This window comes from Phoenix dactylifera, unplaced genomic scaffold (genome assembly GCF_009389715.1).
Source record: "Phoenix dactylifera cultivar Barhee BC4 unplaced genomic scaffold, palm_55x_up_171113_PBpolish2nd_filt_p 001069F, whole genome shotgun sequence".
Taxonomy (NCBI): domain Eukaryota; kingdom Viridiplantae; phylum Streptophyta; class Magnoliopsida; order Arecales; family Arecaceae; genus Phoenix; species Phoenix dactylifera.
This window is the reverse complement of record NW_024068417.1, coordinates 108,132-125,000: the sequence shown is the minus strand read 5'-3', so window position 1 is coordinate 125,000 and position 16,869 is coordinate 108,132. Positions and strand designations below refer to the sequence as shown.

The 16,869-nt window shown below is 41.7% G+C and overlaps 1 protein-coding gene across 2 annotated transcripts; it reads right to left on the bottom strand.

Annotated features, from left to right (window-relative positions):
- Nucleotides 1-1,689: 1,689 nt before the first annotated feature.
- On the bottom strand, nt 1,690-5,840 carry LOC120107899 (GDSL esterase/lipase At4g16230-like). 2 transcript variants are annotated; one of them, XM_039121415.1, is made up of 6 exons: nt 5,563-5,840; nt 4,738-4,825; nt 4,503-4,633; nt 2,983-3,228; nt 2,175-2,430; nt 1,690-2,091 (listed from the first exon to the last, which is right to left on the bottom strand). In XM_039121415.1, exons 2-6 carry the CDS (start codon nt 4,814-4,816, stop codon nt 1,868-1,870), a joined length of 936 nt encoding a protein of 311 aa, XP_038977343.1. In that variant the 5' UTR covers nt 4,817-4,825; nt 5,563-5,840; the 3' UTR covers nt 1,690-1,867. The 2 variants fall into 2 exon arrangements, with proteins under 2 accessions (XP_038977343.1, XP_038977342.1); XM_039121414.1 differs by having other exon boundaries at nt 4,738-5,840.
- Between the last annotated feature and the right edge of the window lie 11,029 nt (nt 5,841-16,869).

Genomic DNA, 16,869 nt, shown 5'->3' with positions numbered 1-16,869 from the left:
TTAGCACATAGTAGAGCTGTCAGAGCCATGAATTAAATTGAAAACAGAAAAGAAAGACTGATCGCGCATCGAGAACCGGTGGCCCGAGAGAGATAACCTGAGAGCAAACGGTGGACCGACGGAGAAAGCTGATGGCCGCGTACCTGTGGGTCTTCCTCCGAAGACAGCGGACGCAGGGATAAGATGAACTGCGTACCTGTGTGTGTGTCCACACACACACACACACACACGCACATTCACACACATACATACATATGTGTATACATACATACATACATATATACATACATACATATATACATACATACATATATACATACATACATACATATATACATACATACATACATATATATATATATATATATATATATATATATATATATATATATATATATATATATATATATATATATATATATATATATATATATATATATATATATACACACGTGTGGGTTTGTGTGCACGTGCATGCATGCATGTGCATGCGTGTACATCGGGACAAGAACCACGATGCACTGCAAGTAGGACGCAGCTAATGATAGCGGTGCAGCCTCGCTTAAACGTCGTTGGCAGTTTGGCATGAAGGTGACCTACGCTAAGAAGGAAGCTGGTAACAAATGCCAATCTGAACATGGGATTCTCCGAACCGTGCGTCCGTGCCTTTCAGACACCCGAGGCCTTTCAAATAGCATAAGTGAAAGCTGACAACTGTTTCTGTGTAGCTCTGTTGCACAATAGTAATGGATTTTGAGATTTATGCAGGACCTCGTGATCACTTTCCAACCTTATTGCATCATGAATCAAAATTCAAATGCAAATCTCAAAGTCCGCTCCATATTGCTCAACTACTTGCTGCTCCTGATCTTTTTTTTTTTTTGACAAATCCCTGAATTTTGGATGGTGGATGATTATGTGACACTGCATTTCCATGGTGGCCAAGGATTCTTTACTGCAAGCCATTTATGGAATAAGAAAGCATAAAAGATTGGATGGCGGGCTATGCAGCCAGTTACATTGGATTATGTTGTAACATTCTTCAATATATCCTCCGCATCAATTTTTGAATACTTTATTTTTTGATTTTCATGAATGCATATATACTCGTTTTAAGTAACTAATTCATCCGTCTTACCAAAAAAAAAAAAAAACTTTTCTGGATGAATTAGATGGTATCTTACTTCCAAACAGAGAAGATGAAGGTGCCGAAACAAAGCCACAAGTTAGCACATCATCGTCATCAAAAATATGGGTTCTTTGGATTATTCTGTTTTCCGAAGTAAGTATGCTCTGGAATACCGTAAGTATGGAAGACTCTGTGTAAAGGTTCTGCACATTCTTATATTTAACACCAACCTACAATGAGCCCGCTAAATAACTTCAAAGCTAGTTTTTTTTATGGCAGACTGACCAGACTGACAGCATCACTTAAATCAAAAGAAAACATTTGCTATGGGTAACTTCACTTGATTTCCAGGCATTTCGTTGAATAATCCATATAAATAAGAAGAAAGTTCCACTCTTGACAAGAGATCCATTCCAATAGGGAAAAAAAATTTTATGACCATCGCCTAAGCTTGAGCATGAGAACCTAATTATAAAGATGAGTTTCGCATCAATCAAGTAAATCAAAAAATAACAGAAAAAATGAAATTCTAGAAATGTTCCTTTTGGAAAAGTCTTACTAGATTATCATTTGAAAGGTAGTGATGCAACACAGTTCCACGTAGAACCATAATAAGTGACAGAGTGAGTCACCTATATAGGTAGAATTATGAAGAAAAAATACATAAGTAGAGGCATAAACTTGCTGAATGTGTAATTCAAGTGTCACTCCAGAGCCTTCCTCTGCAGACCAGAACACTCAAGCACCGACTAGTTGCCGCACATTCATAGGAAATATGTCATTCAGATCACCATCAAGCAATCGTCGTGCTATGACAATATTTGCAGCGTCAGTAGGATGGTAAGGATCCCAAAAGACATACTTTGATCGATCAGGACAAACTTTAGAAGTTGGACCGCATGGAACCAAGCCTCCAAATCGCCCTGTGAGGAAGCAGCATGCAAAATCAGCCACCTCAAAGCCTGCAGGGACGAAATCAAATTTAAGCCAATATAGACAAACAGTTTAAAAACACTGCTACAACAATTACTTTGTGATATAATACCATAATTCTTATGATTTTGGATGATGTCTGCCACAATTCGGTAGACATCGGCATACACTATAAGTGCTCCTTCAAGGTTTGATCTCAGCTCCAATACTAGATCTTTCAGCCTCTTGTTGTAGGATTGAGCCATTTGATTTGGAAACTCCACACAGTTGCTGCCAGCTGATGGATTCGTGTCCCTTTCATATGGAATACAGCCTATGGGTCCAACATTTGCCACAATGATTTTCCTAGCACCCAAGAGATATAGTCTCTACAGGACATGGTACAGAAAAAAAAATCAAGAGTTAGATGACGTTGCCATCATCATCATCATCATCATCATCATCATCATCATTGACAATAAACAACAAATTTATAACCATTTGAGAAACTTTTCCTGCCAATGATCAGGTCAGCTATAGATCATCAGTCTTAAGTTAAGAAGGATCCATAAAATAATGAAGCAGATTTTCCTGACAAGCTATAAACCAGGCATAAATCATTTTAAAACCTGGTGCCAGGTTTCTCATTTAGGTAAATTTAGACCAGTAAGGAGCTTTCTGTTAACCCAAGAAGAAGTTGGTGCCTAAGGGGACCTAGTTTATTCGTCACAAATTAAGCTCATGATGAGAAAAACCCTTACAAATTCCCCTAGATTTGGAAAGAGGTTAACATAGACATGTCATACTTCTGTAGATTTGGAAAGAGGTTAACATAGACATGTCAACAAATATATGCCTATGTTTATTGCTTATCAATAAACATAGGCATATATTTGTTGCAAAGAAATGCACAAGAAATAAACTAAGCAACAAGTGATTACCATTAATTGCATCCTGTATTTTGAGATCATGGCCTCTACAAATTCTTCTGGAGATACTACTGCTCTTTCAGGCACTGATACAACAGGAGTCAAGTAATTGTTGATCAAATCATTAGAACCAATCACGACTGAGAAGAGAGCGCTCCTTAACAGACTCAAAGCTGCAGGCATTCCAAGGCTTGAGATTACGTATTCCCTGGTATGTGCAAAGTTATCTATCTGTGCATCTAAATGAATACGTCCACCCTACAAAACATTAAGAAATCACTTTTTTAATCAAAAGATGAAACTTGTGCATAATGTATTGAGGTGAAAAGCGCTGAAAGGAATGCATTACGGACTTCACATAATAAAAAATTTGAAAATATGCAACATAGGGCATATGGGAAAAAGCGCATGTTTAGCCTTTTCTCTTTTTTTTTTCTTCTTTTCTTTCTTTCTTTTTGTTTTGAGAAATATTTTGGGAATGTCATCTTGCATGTTTGAAGCTTGAACCTCTCCCAGTCCATGCACTGAGGAGAGGTGTGCCAACCACAGGATCCTGATAGCCTGAACAAAGATGATACAAATAGCAATGTTCCAAAGTCGGGCTATCTTCTACCAAAAAAGAAAGGTTATCCATGGTATTAATTATATGCTAAAATAGAACTAGACATTGTTATTCTTGAAACAGTCATGCTATGGGATGCCAGCCATTAAAAAAAATCCTCATTCTGATAGTATGATGGTATTGGTGCAATTCACAGAAACTGCTTTGATTAACAGGGGTTTGTCAAATCACAACAAACCAAGTGAACGCCACGGTGACAAGAGGAACTGTTTTGTAACTGACTGGCGGCTCATAGCATTTGTCATGGAATCAAAATTCATCTAATACAGTGAAAAACCATTTTGAAAAAAAATGTAAATCTTTTCATAGAGTATAAAGTAGTGACCATATCTGTGACCTCTAAGCCTTATCTTCTGTACTGGGGATTGGCTCAGCAAATTTTCTCTAGTTGTTATTCTCCAATATAGGCAGTATAAATATATTCAGTCAAAAATTATGAATCGACAAGCATTTGCCCATTTGACACTTGACAGCAGCATATAGAGTTTCTGAGCATCATAACTACACGATCAATCCGTAGGAAAAGGCATGTGTGATAAATTTCACACAAAAGTAATTATAATAAATCAATCCTTTAACTAACATAACACCAGAATCATGTGTCCAAGGTTCGCCGTACCGGTACCAGACCCGTATAGTGTCGGTATAGTACGAAATTTTTTTGGCGTACCGAGTGTTGGTATACCATCCGTACCAGGTACCGGTACTAAACCAGTACGGTACGATATGTTTTATACTGTCCGGTTCAGGCCGGTACAGCATACCTTGCCTGTGTCTATCGTTCGAAGTTCCTCGGTTGTGTAATTTTCAAAAATATCAATATTACCATGCTACTTTTTTGACAATAAACAATCTTGGCTATGATATTCACTTCTTACAAAACAAAAGGAAAACAGAAGAGTCCACTTACAAAAGCATTTCCTGTATGACTAAGGATTCCTCCTGCTCCAGATGCATAATTGACGCCTTGCAGTACCGCGGGTCCAACAGTAGTTGGAGCCATATAAGGAGGAGTGAAATTCTCCAATCCCAATTCTTGACCTAAAAGGTTCAAAAAGACATGTAGTATGTAACGATTCCATCATAGAACATGAAAACAATAAGGGAAAAACATCCGAAATAGTTAATTGAATTAGCAGCTTTGCCTAGTATGTCTGCAATTGTTCGTCCATTGGTGAAGCGCCCAGTTGGCTGACGAGTTGGAAAGTCCATACCATTTGGCATGTAATTAGCCTTCGATAAAGTAACAATATAGTTATTGTTTCCAACATCAACCAATGAATCACCAAAAACAAAACTAGCAGGTGCAGCATTCATAGAGCAGGTTCTTAAAACAAAACAACCCAATATTATGGAAAAAAGGCCAAGAATGTAATGATGGTCGGAAAGATAACCCATCAGCGAGGATAAGAAGATCACAGCTAGAGGAAGGGAAAGAAAAAGTATTCTTCCTAACCAACGTTATATATTGTCAAAAGAGAGAGAAGGTAAGAAAACTGTGAAAGACGAGCTGCTTCTTTTTAGAATGGGAATGTCAAGTTTCTGCAACAGAGTTTTATCAAAAAAAGTTTACGCAACAGACAGCAAAGGCAATAGAAAGATAAAAGTTGCTCAAGCTGCTAGTTTTGTGTATCAGAGCCTTGAGATGAAGGCCATATTCTTCTGAGGAGTGAGATGAAGGCTATAGAAATCTGACTGAGAACTGAGCTGGACATGCAAAACAACAAATCTGGAGACTCTATGGAAAATAACAAAAGACTGGATCCTCGATATCCAAGGAATCTTTATGCCTCTGGGAATCTTCTCTGAGTTTGGTAACAAGAACACCAAGCATAAAATGAGGACCAAAATCGACTAACTATGCGAGGACAACATCAAAGCCAAACGCCAACATACAAGAAATACTGCCTATTGTCCCTCTTCTTTCTTCTAACTACCAAAAAATGGAATATAAAGAGCACTAAACCTACATATGTTGGTGATTTCCCGTGAAACCAAAGGAGTGAGACCCCTAAAATAACAAAAGAGACGCCTTTCTACAAAGCCCTCCAATACAAAAGGGTATATCAAATATACATCCACGAGAAGCTAGAAGTAGAACAGCAAAGGGAACTCTCAAAGCCGGCTCATTAGGCAGTTTCTTCAGAAGGGTAACGTGCAATCCAAGAATCCAACGATAAAAGGCGCCCGGGAAAGAAGACCAGAGTAACGATTCCAGAGATCACACACCCAAAAGACTCAACGCCAGGACAGGGGCTGCGCATACCCGCTGCCTTCCATTTTATCATGGGAGGAAGGGGAGAGGAGACGAGCATTAAATGTGAGGCGGGATCACCACCTACCCGTGAGATGATCCATCTCGAGTGAGGAAAAGAGTGGGAGCTCTGAGCCTACGGCCTTAGGCAAATGGCTCGTTTAATGGAGCGACCGGGGGGCAGATAAGTGGGGCGGCGAGAGGATTCCACCCCCCCAAGATGTCCTCTGTTGCCCATTATGGCGGGATATTTACTTTGTGCGATCGCCGGCGCGGTCCGACACCCTTGTCGCCGTTGGTCAAGCCCCCCTACAGAGCATTCAATCTTCGGCCTGACGCGAACCAACGGTCGACTTATTTTAAACTTAAACAGCCAACGGCCACCAACCTAGCCACTCTTAACTTTGTGCAAAAAGCCGCTTCTTGCAATCAGCGCTGTGCCGAGAGGAAGCACGCCGCGGAGGGTGCCGCCCGTTGTTCGGCGCATTGGGACTATGATCAGCGTTGGGGTTGCTTTTTAGCCAATCACCCGTTCTTTTCTAACTCTATGAGCTAGAAAAGAAAAATTATCTAGAACGCTCAAAAATTTATTTTCTGGTTTTCTTGGAGGTATCCATGCAAAAATTATATAAATTATTTATTAAAAAAAAAGTATGAAGTGATTGAGAGTAGAGTCTCATTGTTTAGGTCTGTCTTAATGGAGGAGATGGGTGTCAGCATGGGTCTAAAATGGGAGAACAATTCAATGGATGGATGGATTTTAATGCTGTGAGGGTCGAATCCATGTTCTCAGTGATGGGATGGGCATTGCTTGTTTGTAAGGATATTAATGAGCCTGATTTCAGATCTGGGCAGATGCAATTCAAGGGGCCAACTGAGGATCTGGACCAGAAACCGGGATGAATTTGATTTGACGGACAGCAAGAATTCTCTCCTCAATAAATTGTGGGTTTTACCCTCCTTTGTATACATATATATATATATATATATATATATATATATATATATCAGAAAAAGAAAGGAAAATATGTTGCTAGGATTATGGGGATGTTGCGATTATGATTGGTTGCACTTGATGGATTTTATTGACCAAATAAAGGAGACTTCAGATTGTTTTTTGGATTTTTTATATGTGATTAGATTATGACAAAAAAAGGTAAATCAACTGGAGGTTATTCATCAGTCATCACAAGTTCCCAACAACCTTACCATGATATCATAACGATAATGAAAAGGTCATGCTAGTATTATAAAAAATGTCATGATGACATAGTGACCATATAAGTAAGAAAATTTTATGAAAATCTATTTGCCCTGTATTGTAAAGAGTGATGCTCCAAGACCCAAACCTGGAATCAAGAAGAAAAAAAAAACCCTTGAAATAAAGGAAAAAACCTTAACAATTTTGAATGCCACGAGACATACCGCGATTAGCAGAATACATGTTATATTCCGGTGTAAAGTGCGAATACTGTAATGTGGTTCTTGAAGCTTTTCTTTCTTTTTCTTTTCTTTTTATTTTTATAGGAGGTTTGAGTTCTTGTAAAAGGCTCGAGATTGAATATTGTTATGAATGTATGAGCATGTTTCAGGCATCCAAAGATTAGAAATCAAAAATCTATTCCTAAAACTTGTTTTCTAATAAAGGATGTAATCTATTCTTACGAGGAATTACATCTGGTTGCATGCTAGATTATCCTTACGTCCATGCAGCGAAGGCAGTAAGGCACATATTTGTCCTTGTGAAACTATACGATCGAGAACTATGATCTTGGCAGATTTTGCTTTGATACTGTGGGCTGTGCAACTGTGGATTCTGTAGTGAAAAATATAGCCCGCAGTTCATTAAATCGGAAGTGCATGCAATGAAGGTAAAAACCGACCGCTCCTTTCCTAGAACGCCTGCCAGATTTTTTATTTACTTTGTCGAGGATGACAGGCTGCCTAGTTGTTATATGCCTTCAAACCAAGCTATTAAGTAATCCAATTTAAGATTGCCTGCATCTTGTCGACGCAGACTTGGACGTTCTCATTTATTGCCAAGAATCCCTCATGTAACCCCTCCTGTAAAACCCAATAGCAAGAAATCCAAGCTAAACATGCGCTACTATTTGAGGTTGTCGACAAGTTTGGTGGTGATCTGTTTGTTTATTCTGTTTACCGTATCATTTCCCTTGCATGGTTGGTGTTCGTGGATGTCTCTGACGGGAAGAACTTCGGCTGGTTCTTAGGTTGTAAGGAGTTGTAAGTGACAGCAATGAGAACAAGAATTTAGGTTTGCAGCTGATGAAGGAAATATTGGTCATCTCAACCTTGAGTTGGACCTTACTTAGAGCAAACGACTTTGGTATGGATCGATGTGCTATTCTGGTAGGTCCAATATGGGAATAACACTGAAAATTATTGCGTGAATAGCAACGACGGTTGTACTAGTACAATAGTTAATACACGATCTGTGTGGTTATCGCCAAATAATAATCATGAAGAGCTGTTTCGGTTAGTTGTTATAATGCAGTTATGGTATGATACTGCCTGATAAATTAGGTAACAGACTCCACGCGCATCTTATATATAGGGACGACCCAGAGACCCTTAGGTAAGCCATCTCCACTTACTTTTTCTCTCTTCCACTGTTTCTCTAGATCTCTGACTTAATCATTGGAGGTCCCTCGTCGAAAATCTTTTGGCAAGTGGACTTCTTTGCAAATATGTCTCGCCTTCCAATAAGCAATCTTATCCGTTCTAGTTTCAGGTTCAAAGTAGTCGAGTTTTCTCTCAATGTCTACTATTGCTTGACTACCAAAAAGGATGCTTCATTAGATAGGGTTCTAATTATAAAACTCAGCAAGTGGTTGAGGGTTTCGTCGCTAGTTGGTCCAAGGATCAGGAGGTTGAGGGCAAAGATGAAAAACAACAAGTTAGAAGTTCAATTGGATCGATATTGAGCCGTTTTGTTTTTAGAAAGAGATCGAAGCACAAAAGTGAGAACAGCAAATTTTCGAACCGATAGAAAAGAAAAAAAAACTAAATATATAATTCTAAGATACCTGTTCTCTTGATCCATTTTTGTTGCAACCAATCAAACTCCGATTCAATTACTAATAAAATGGCCAGGTTCTACTAGATCACTCTTTACCAACTAGGGTAGCTGTGAGCACCGAAACATCATCTTGTAGGGTAGGTTTTTGTAGTAACAACAGTTAGTTAGCTAGTATTATAATTGTCACGCCCCCGTCCCGAGATCGCGGGCCGGGGGTCGCACCAACCGCCGCACACCCGTAGGAAACTCTCCCCACGAGCATGCAAGGCATCTAAACCAAACACCTCAATTATGCAATTCTAAAATAATTTAACTGAATAAATACAATCTTATTCCATTGACTAACTCAAGTCATAAGGTCTCACAAGTCTAAATACGCAGCGGAATAATCATTTACCAACATGCAGAAACCTAGTTCTTAAAATAACAAAAGTCCACCAATCATAATAAATGTCCATAATAACAAATCAACTTAAATAACCCTAATCTAAGATAACTTGTGCCACAATCCTTCTAGTCGCTCTCCCCAATTTGAATCCCCAATAGATTAGTTCTCGAAATCTGTAAAACAATAAGAGATAATATAATAAGCTAGACAACCCAGTAAGTAATGAACACTCTAGCTAGATAAATCAAGCAATAATATGTGAAAATAAATAAATATGCAGTTCCAAAGTATAAGTCAAATATTTCTTGAATTCATAAGATTCTTTTCGCGGTTTCAAGATTCTTTCATATATTCAATTTATCATGTCGATCCTGGACTATGACCACATGTTCCCTGTGGCAGGGTCATCAACACCGACTAATCTTCTTGCGGTGAGTCCTTCAGGACAGTCAATTGCCAACGTATCTGCCCCCATTGGCGGGGTCCTCAACATAGCCAGGTCGATAGTTCAGTTTGTTCTCTATTTCATATTCCAGTTATATAAAAGAAAACGTACCGTGTCAAACCAAATGTTGTTCATATCTTAATTTCTTTCAATTTATAAGATCCAACTCAACAGCCAGGAACCATGACCACATGTTCCCTGTGGTAGGGTCATATCACCGACTATTCTTCTTGCGATACCAATGTATTAGCCCCCATTGGCAGGGTCCTCAACATAGCCCGACTGCAAGCCTGAATCTATTTCAAGTCATAATCTTTTCTTACATTATATTTAATGTTCCAAACCAAAGGGTACAATGTTAGAGTAATTAAACACAATTTGAACCAGAAGCAAATACGTCCAATCAGAATCATACAATATTCTAAAATACACATATAATCCATGCATTAAATTCGAAATCACAAACAATTCAATTCGTAAAACATATACATAGTTTGCCGATAAATCTAGTAAAGAGGTTCATCACTTACCTTGCGAACGCGATCCACAACAAATCCAATTAATTCCGCAAATCCCTCGCAGAACCTAATATTCAAAAACCATATTTTCTTTTAAAATTCATCACAATATATATATATAAAACCTAAATTTTAACATTCTCCCAGGACCGACCCTGCTGAAGTGTCTAGCACCCCGAGTTCGGGTTCGGATCCGGGTTCATACCCGTAAACCACCCTTCTTTTATATATATATATTTTTTTTTTCTTTTCTTTTCTTTTCTTTTTTTCTTTTCTTTTCTTTTTCTTCTTTCTTCTTTTCTCTTTATTCTTTCTTCTTTTCTCTTTATTCTTTCTTCTTTTCTCTTTTCTTTTTCCCTCTTCTTTTTCTTCTTTCTTCTTTTCTCTCCCGATTCCCTTCTTCTCCTTCGGTGAAACAGGTGACCCCATGACCCCCTGTCGCCGCCCCCTCTTCTCTCCTCTCGATCGAACCCAAGGCGGCCGCGGTGGCCGGCCTTGGCAGCGGCAGGAGGTGGCGGAGCAAGCCCGGCCACCCCCGGCGACTGGCGGCGGCGAACACGCCGACGGCTAGGGCAAGCCGTTTTGGACCCAAATCCGGCGATCGGCCGGCCCCAACCACCACACATCGTGGCCAAGCATCAGAAGAAAAGGAGAAGAAGGTGAGAGATTCTTACCTCAGCCCCGACGAAGACCGGCGCCTCCCCCTCTCCGACGGAAAAGAAGAAGAAGACCCCCCCCTTCGTACTGACAAAAATGAAGAAGAAGGAGAAGAAGAAGAAACCCAACTGGCCCCTTTCTCCCCCACTCTCTCTTTCGACGGCTCTTCTCGGTGGCCGCAAGGAGGAGAGGAAGCCCTAAAAACAGGGCTTCCTTCTTCTTCGGGATGGAAACAAATCCATCCCGTCGCCTCACGTGCGTTGCATGTGAGGCTGAGATTTTGGGACTGGGCCGGTCACTTGGACCGGGCCCAGTTCTAGGGTTTTACAATAATGCTGCAGAATCTCATTAAAAAAAGCTAGCAAAAAAATATTAATTAAATATTTTAACCCATGTTTTTCTCAAAATAAAATAAAGCAACGTTGTAGTTTTATAGATGATTCATGCTTCCACTAATGCATGGACTGGTTTCTTACACGGCTAATCTAAAAGGAAGAGGTGTGTGCCAGCCCCAGACCCGGACCCAGGCAGAAATTTTCGCCATGCAAGCTGGCTGTTCGACATCACCTTCAAACTTTTATCCTTATCCCTTCTGCTCTTTGGATACCAACCTCATTTTAGTTTGCCGTCTTCGATTCTCTATTTCTTTCTCGGCAGATCAAGGTGTTTGCTTGGAACTGGTCATGTACAGAAACCATTTTGTGCTGGGTGTTTCCCGGCACCTCCGGCTTTCCATTTTGTTATGCCAAGGAAATGAGTGGTGGATCCACAACCGTTTTTTTAAAAAGAAAAAGAAAACAAAGAAAATATATAAATGCGAGTACTCTCTATGTGCGCTTGTGCAAGTAAAGAATTTATGGCGGGCCATGCTGGCTGTTAACGCAAAATACCAGACTTGAAGTGCAAAAGTTTACTACTCTCTCTCTATCTTATTTATTAATATTTAATGACATGTCATACAGATGAAGAATTTTTCCTCTTAGACTTGCATGGGCGATGCAAATACACATACACTGAAGAAAAAAAAAAAAAATAAAGAGTGATAACAGCGCCCTGGCATGGCTGTATGCCTATCATGCGTGGAATATCAAAACACTGTTTCCTTTGCTGATATTTTCCTTTCGGGCTCGTTTGGTTCGCGGAAAAAGAAGGAGGAAAGTGTGGTCAAGGGAAAAGTAATGAGATGCCTCTTGTTTGGTTGGAGTTTTCAAAGGAGAGAAACGGAAAAGTTGCATTTTCATTGGAATATGATTCTCACATTTCATGGGAAAGACTTTTCTATAAGAAACATGGAAAAGTTACTTTCCCACGAGGCGGAAATCACTTTATTTTTATTTTTTTCCAAAAAGATCCTTCAGCATTAAAGAAGCATTAAAGAGGCATTAAAGACCTAATTTTTATTAAGGGTATAATAGGAATTATACATAACTTTTTTAGGAAAGTGGATGGTCAACCAAACATAAACATTTTGGAAATCTATTACTTTTCCATAGTCAATTAAACATGCCAAAAGTATTTTCCTAGGTATCCTCTTCCTTGAAATTTACTTTCCATGAATCATATTCCTATGAGAAAAAATGCTTCCCGCAAACCAAACGAGCCCTTCATTTCTTACGCCTAGGAATTTTTCATAAGTCTATGCTTCTTTATGCTTAGTTTTATGTTACGAGGAAGTATTTCTCCATCGAAAGAGCATAGAATCAGCTGGTAATTAACCGCATTTTGTTGGCAGATTGGGTGTGAAATTAAGAAACTCTCACATATGCAGCATGATGTGCATCTTCAAGGATTTGGGAGACCATGATGTGCAGCATGATGTGCAGCATTCTACGCATCTTCAAGGATTTGGGAGACCATCTTCCCAACTAAGCAGTTTAGACGTGTTGCTGGAAATTAGACCCAGGAGCGACCGCGGGCTGAGGAGAAGGAGCTCCGGCAGGTGGTGCATCAACGGACTGCGTCCTCCAAGGGACCTACAAGAAGCCGGTGGCCTGAGTATCCGATGCCGGCCCTCCGATGCTTAAGTCAGAGGGAGGTTTTTTCTGGAAAGAGAGAGAGAGTCTCCCAATGGAAAAATATGATCCCCTTTTTATAAGAGGGGTGTGTAAGTTACCTGTGATGTGATTGTGCGAATTAATGAGTTACCGTCATGATTGGACATGATCGTGTGAATTAATGAGTTGCCGTAGATGATTAGACGAGATCGTGTAAATTAATGAGTTGCCATAGATGACCTAAAATTTTGGGCCGGCTGGAGGTCCGTTGAGATCGTGCGCATTTAATCGTTGACAGTCGCTGGGGCGGAGATCGCGGGATTGGATCCCGGATGAGGAGAAGAGGGGCTTGATTTCCGGTGGAGTGGAGAGGTCTACTTCGTCCTTTGACTGGGTCTCCTTTGGGCTTGAGGTCGATCGGGCTCAGTTTAACCGAGACTAAGGCCACAAGGCTGCGAGCTCTGAGGTCGGGCGCGCTGAGGTCGGGCGCCCTGAGGTCGGGTGCCTTGAGGTCGGGCGCGCTAAGGTCGGGCGCTTTGAGGGTTGCTGTCGTTGTACTTGTCATTACGTGCCGGCGATGTATCCGCGTGTTTTGGGCAATTCATTTTTCCCCCAACAAGATCGTTGCAAGAAACTCTTATCCATCATCTCTTCTTTATTGCAACCCTCGCTAGCTACGACCCTAACGATCGCTGCCATACTTCTTCTTTTTAATCTTTTTCTCACCTGCTTTTGTACATAAACTTTTCCATCAATTAATTTGTGGGGAGTATTTCATTTCCTCCATTTCTTTCTTTTAAAGAGAGGGGGGAGAGAGAGAGAGAGAGAGAACCTTGATCAGATCAGTCCCTGTTGGACATAAACTTTCTTGTAAACTTCTATTTATGTGGAACAAAAATTTTATTAATCGTATGTCGTTTCCGGGTTCATCCACTGCTCGTTCTTTCTTTATACCTTTCCAAATTACTCTTATGCATGCAAATGTATACAAATTATCACTAAATTCTTACGATATGAACTTACCAATGCACTGCCGCATTTCTTAATTATTTTCTACTGAATTCCTCCTGTCACACCTCCGCCTGCGCGAGGCACGTGAGGCACCTAGTGCCCACATGGGGACCACATGAGGGGGGAACACGGGGCTCCCCTGCCAGATATTGTCCGGTTTTGGGGCTTCACGCAAGCGTCCTTCACCACTCCTCCGTTTTGTTTTCCTCCCAAAACGCGTCTGCAGGATTTGGAGACACCCGCCTCATATGCCCAGGCTCTGAAACGAGTCTTTCCGATGTGGGATTATTGGGCCTCACACCCTTCCCACCATCGGACAAGAGCCGTCCTTGGCTCTGATACCAAATGTCACGCCCCCGCTTCTGCGAGGCACGTGAGACACCTAGTGCCCACGTGGGGGCCACATGAGGGGGGAACACGGGGCTCCCCTGCCAGATATTGTCCGATTCTGGGGCTTCACGCAAGCGTCCTTCACCCCTCCCCGGTTTTGTTTTCCATCCAAAACGTGTCTGCAGGATTTGGAGACACCCACCTCATATGTCCAGGCTCTGGAACAAGTCTTTCCGATGTGGGACTATTGGGCCTCACACCCTTCCCACCATCGGACAAGAGTCGTCCTCGGCTCTGATACCAAATGTCACGCCCCCGCCTGCGCGGGGCACGTGAGGCACCCAGTGCCCACGTGGGGGCCACATGAGGAGGGAACACGGGGCTCCCCTGCCAGATATTGTCTGGTTCTGGGGCTTCACGCAAGCGTCCTTCACCCCTCCCCGGTTTTGTTTTCCACCCAAAATGCGTCTGCAGGATTTGGAGACACCCGCCTCATATGCCCAGGCTCTGGAACGAGTCTTTCCGATGTGGGACTATTGGGCCTCACACCCTTCCCACCATCGGACAAGAGCCGTCCTCGGCTCTGATACCAAATGTCACGCCCCCGCCTCTGCAAGGCACGTGAGGCACCTAGTGCCCACGTGGGGGCCACATGAGGGGGGAACACGGGGCGGGTGTGAGGCCCAATAGTCCCATATCGGAAAGACTCGTTCCAGAGCCTGAACATATGAGGCGGGTGTCTCCAAATCCTGCAGACGCATTTTGGGTGGAAAACAAAACCGGAGAGGGGTGAAGGACGCTTGCATGAAGCCCCAGAACCGGATAATATCTGGCAAGGGAGCCACGTGTTCCTCCCTCATGTGGCCCCCACATGGGCACTAGGTGCCTCACGTGCCTCGCAGAGGCGGGGGCGTGACATTTGGTATCAGAGCCAAGGACGGCTCTTGTCCGATGGTGGGAAGAGTGTGAGGCCCAATAGTCCCACATCGGAAAGACTCGTTCCAGAGCCTGGGCATATGAGGCAGGTGTCTCCAAATCCTGCAGACGCGTTTTGGGAGGAAAACAAAACCGGGGAGGGGTGAAGGACGCTTGCGTGAAGCCTCAGAACCGGACAATATCTGACAGGGGAGCCCCGTGTTCCCCCCTCATGTGGCCCCCACGTGGGCACTAGGTGCCTCACGTGCCTCGCAGAGGCGGGGGCGTGACATTTGGTATCAGAGCCGAGGACGGCTCTTGTCCGATGGTGGGAAGGGTGTAAGGCCCAATAGTCCCACATCGGAAAGACTCGTTCCAGAGCCTAGGCATATGAGGCGGGTGTCTCCAAATCCTGCAGACACGTTTTGGGTGAAAAATAAAACCGGAGAGGGGTAAAGGATGCTTGCGTGAAGCCCCAGAACCAGACAATATCTGGCAGGGGAGCCCCGTGTTCCCCCCTCATGTGGCCCCCACGTGGGCACTGGGTGCCTCACGTGCCCCGCGCAGGCAGGGGCGTGACACCTCCGAGTTATCAAGATCCTTTTTTCTTATGATTCCAAGCAAGATACCTTTTTTTGCAAGAGTATCACATATTTTTCAGTGATTGTTAAATTCATACAATGGACATAAAGCTATCGCCTGTTCTATTTTTTATGCAAACTAATTAACTGACTAACCAGTTCCTTTTCTCTTACTCTCCTTCTAGCTAGATTGTGGTAGATCTAAATGTAGATTGTGGCAGATCTAAATGAACAGGTGGTGGATGGCACCGTATATATACCAACTGTGAAGTTAAGCGATACACAACATGCCTACACGCCTCTCAAGCTACAACATTCCTCTTGTCTGAAATTTTTAGCTCATGTCAAGTTCATAAAAAGAGGTTACAATATCTATAATGCGAGCCTGCATTGTGATTTTTGCACTGATCACACCAAGAACGCGGCCTTGGCTGTTGCCACGGTGGCCTCCATGGATGAAGCAGGCATCCTTGAATAAGGTATTCAGCTACTGCATCGAGTTATGGAACAAGTTGTATACCTTCATGTACATTAATATACTCATTTAGTTTAAATTTCGTATAATAAAGTGGGTGGCTATTTCTCTTCATCCCAAAAAAAAAAATTATGGAACATGTTAATTACCATAGACATCAATTTGGATACTAGTCTGACTCTAAATATATAAATCCTGATAACAGTGGCCAATTGATAGCAACTTCAAATAGGTTTGGTTATGGAAAGATAATACCCGTTTAATATTTATTAAGATGCAAGCTCTGTGCTAACCTACCATGTGCTCCCTGAAGTTGTTTCATGATTAGATTTAACTGTTCTTTAAAGATACAGTACCCCTCTACCCGAAAAAAAAAAAGCAGTATAATCCCTCTACTTCTGCTCTTTTATTCTGATTTGGTTGTGCTGTATCTCGACCACTGCTGGATCTGCTATGATCTCGAAGTTCATCACCGTCCACCAGTCCTCGAAGGGGACTTTTGGAAAAGTCCAAGCTGGAATTGATACAAAAATATCCATATCTGTGTTCGTATTCATATCCATATCCATATTCATTTTTCTTTGATAGGTATGGATACGAACATGGATATTGGTTGGATACTTGAATTTCTATGTAGATTCAGATAAATTTAGATATGAAAATAGATCC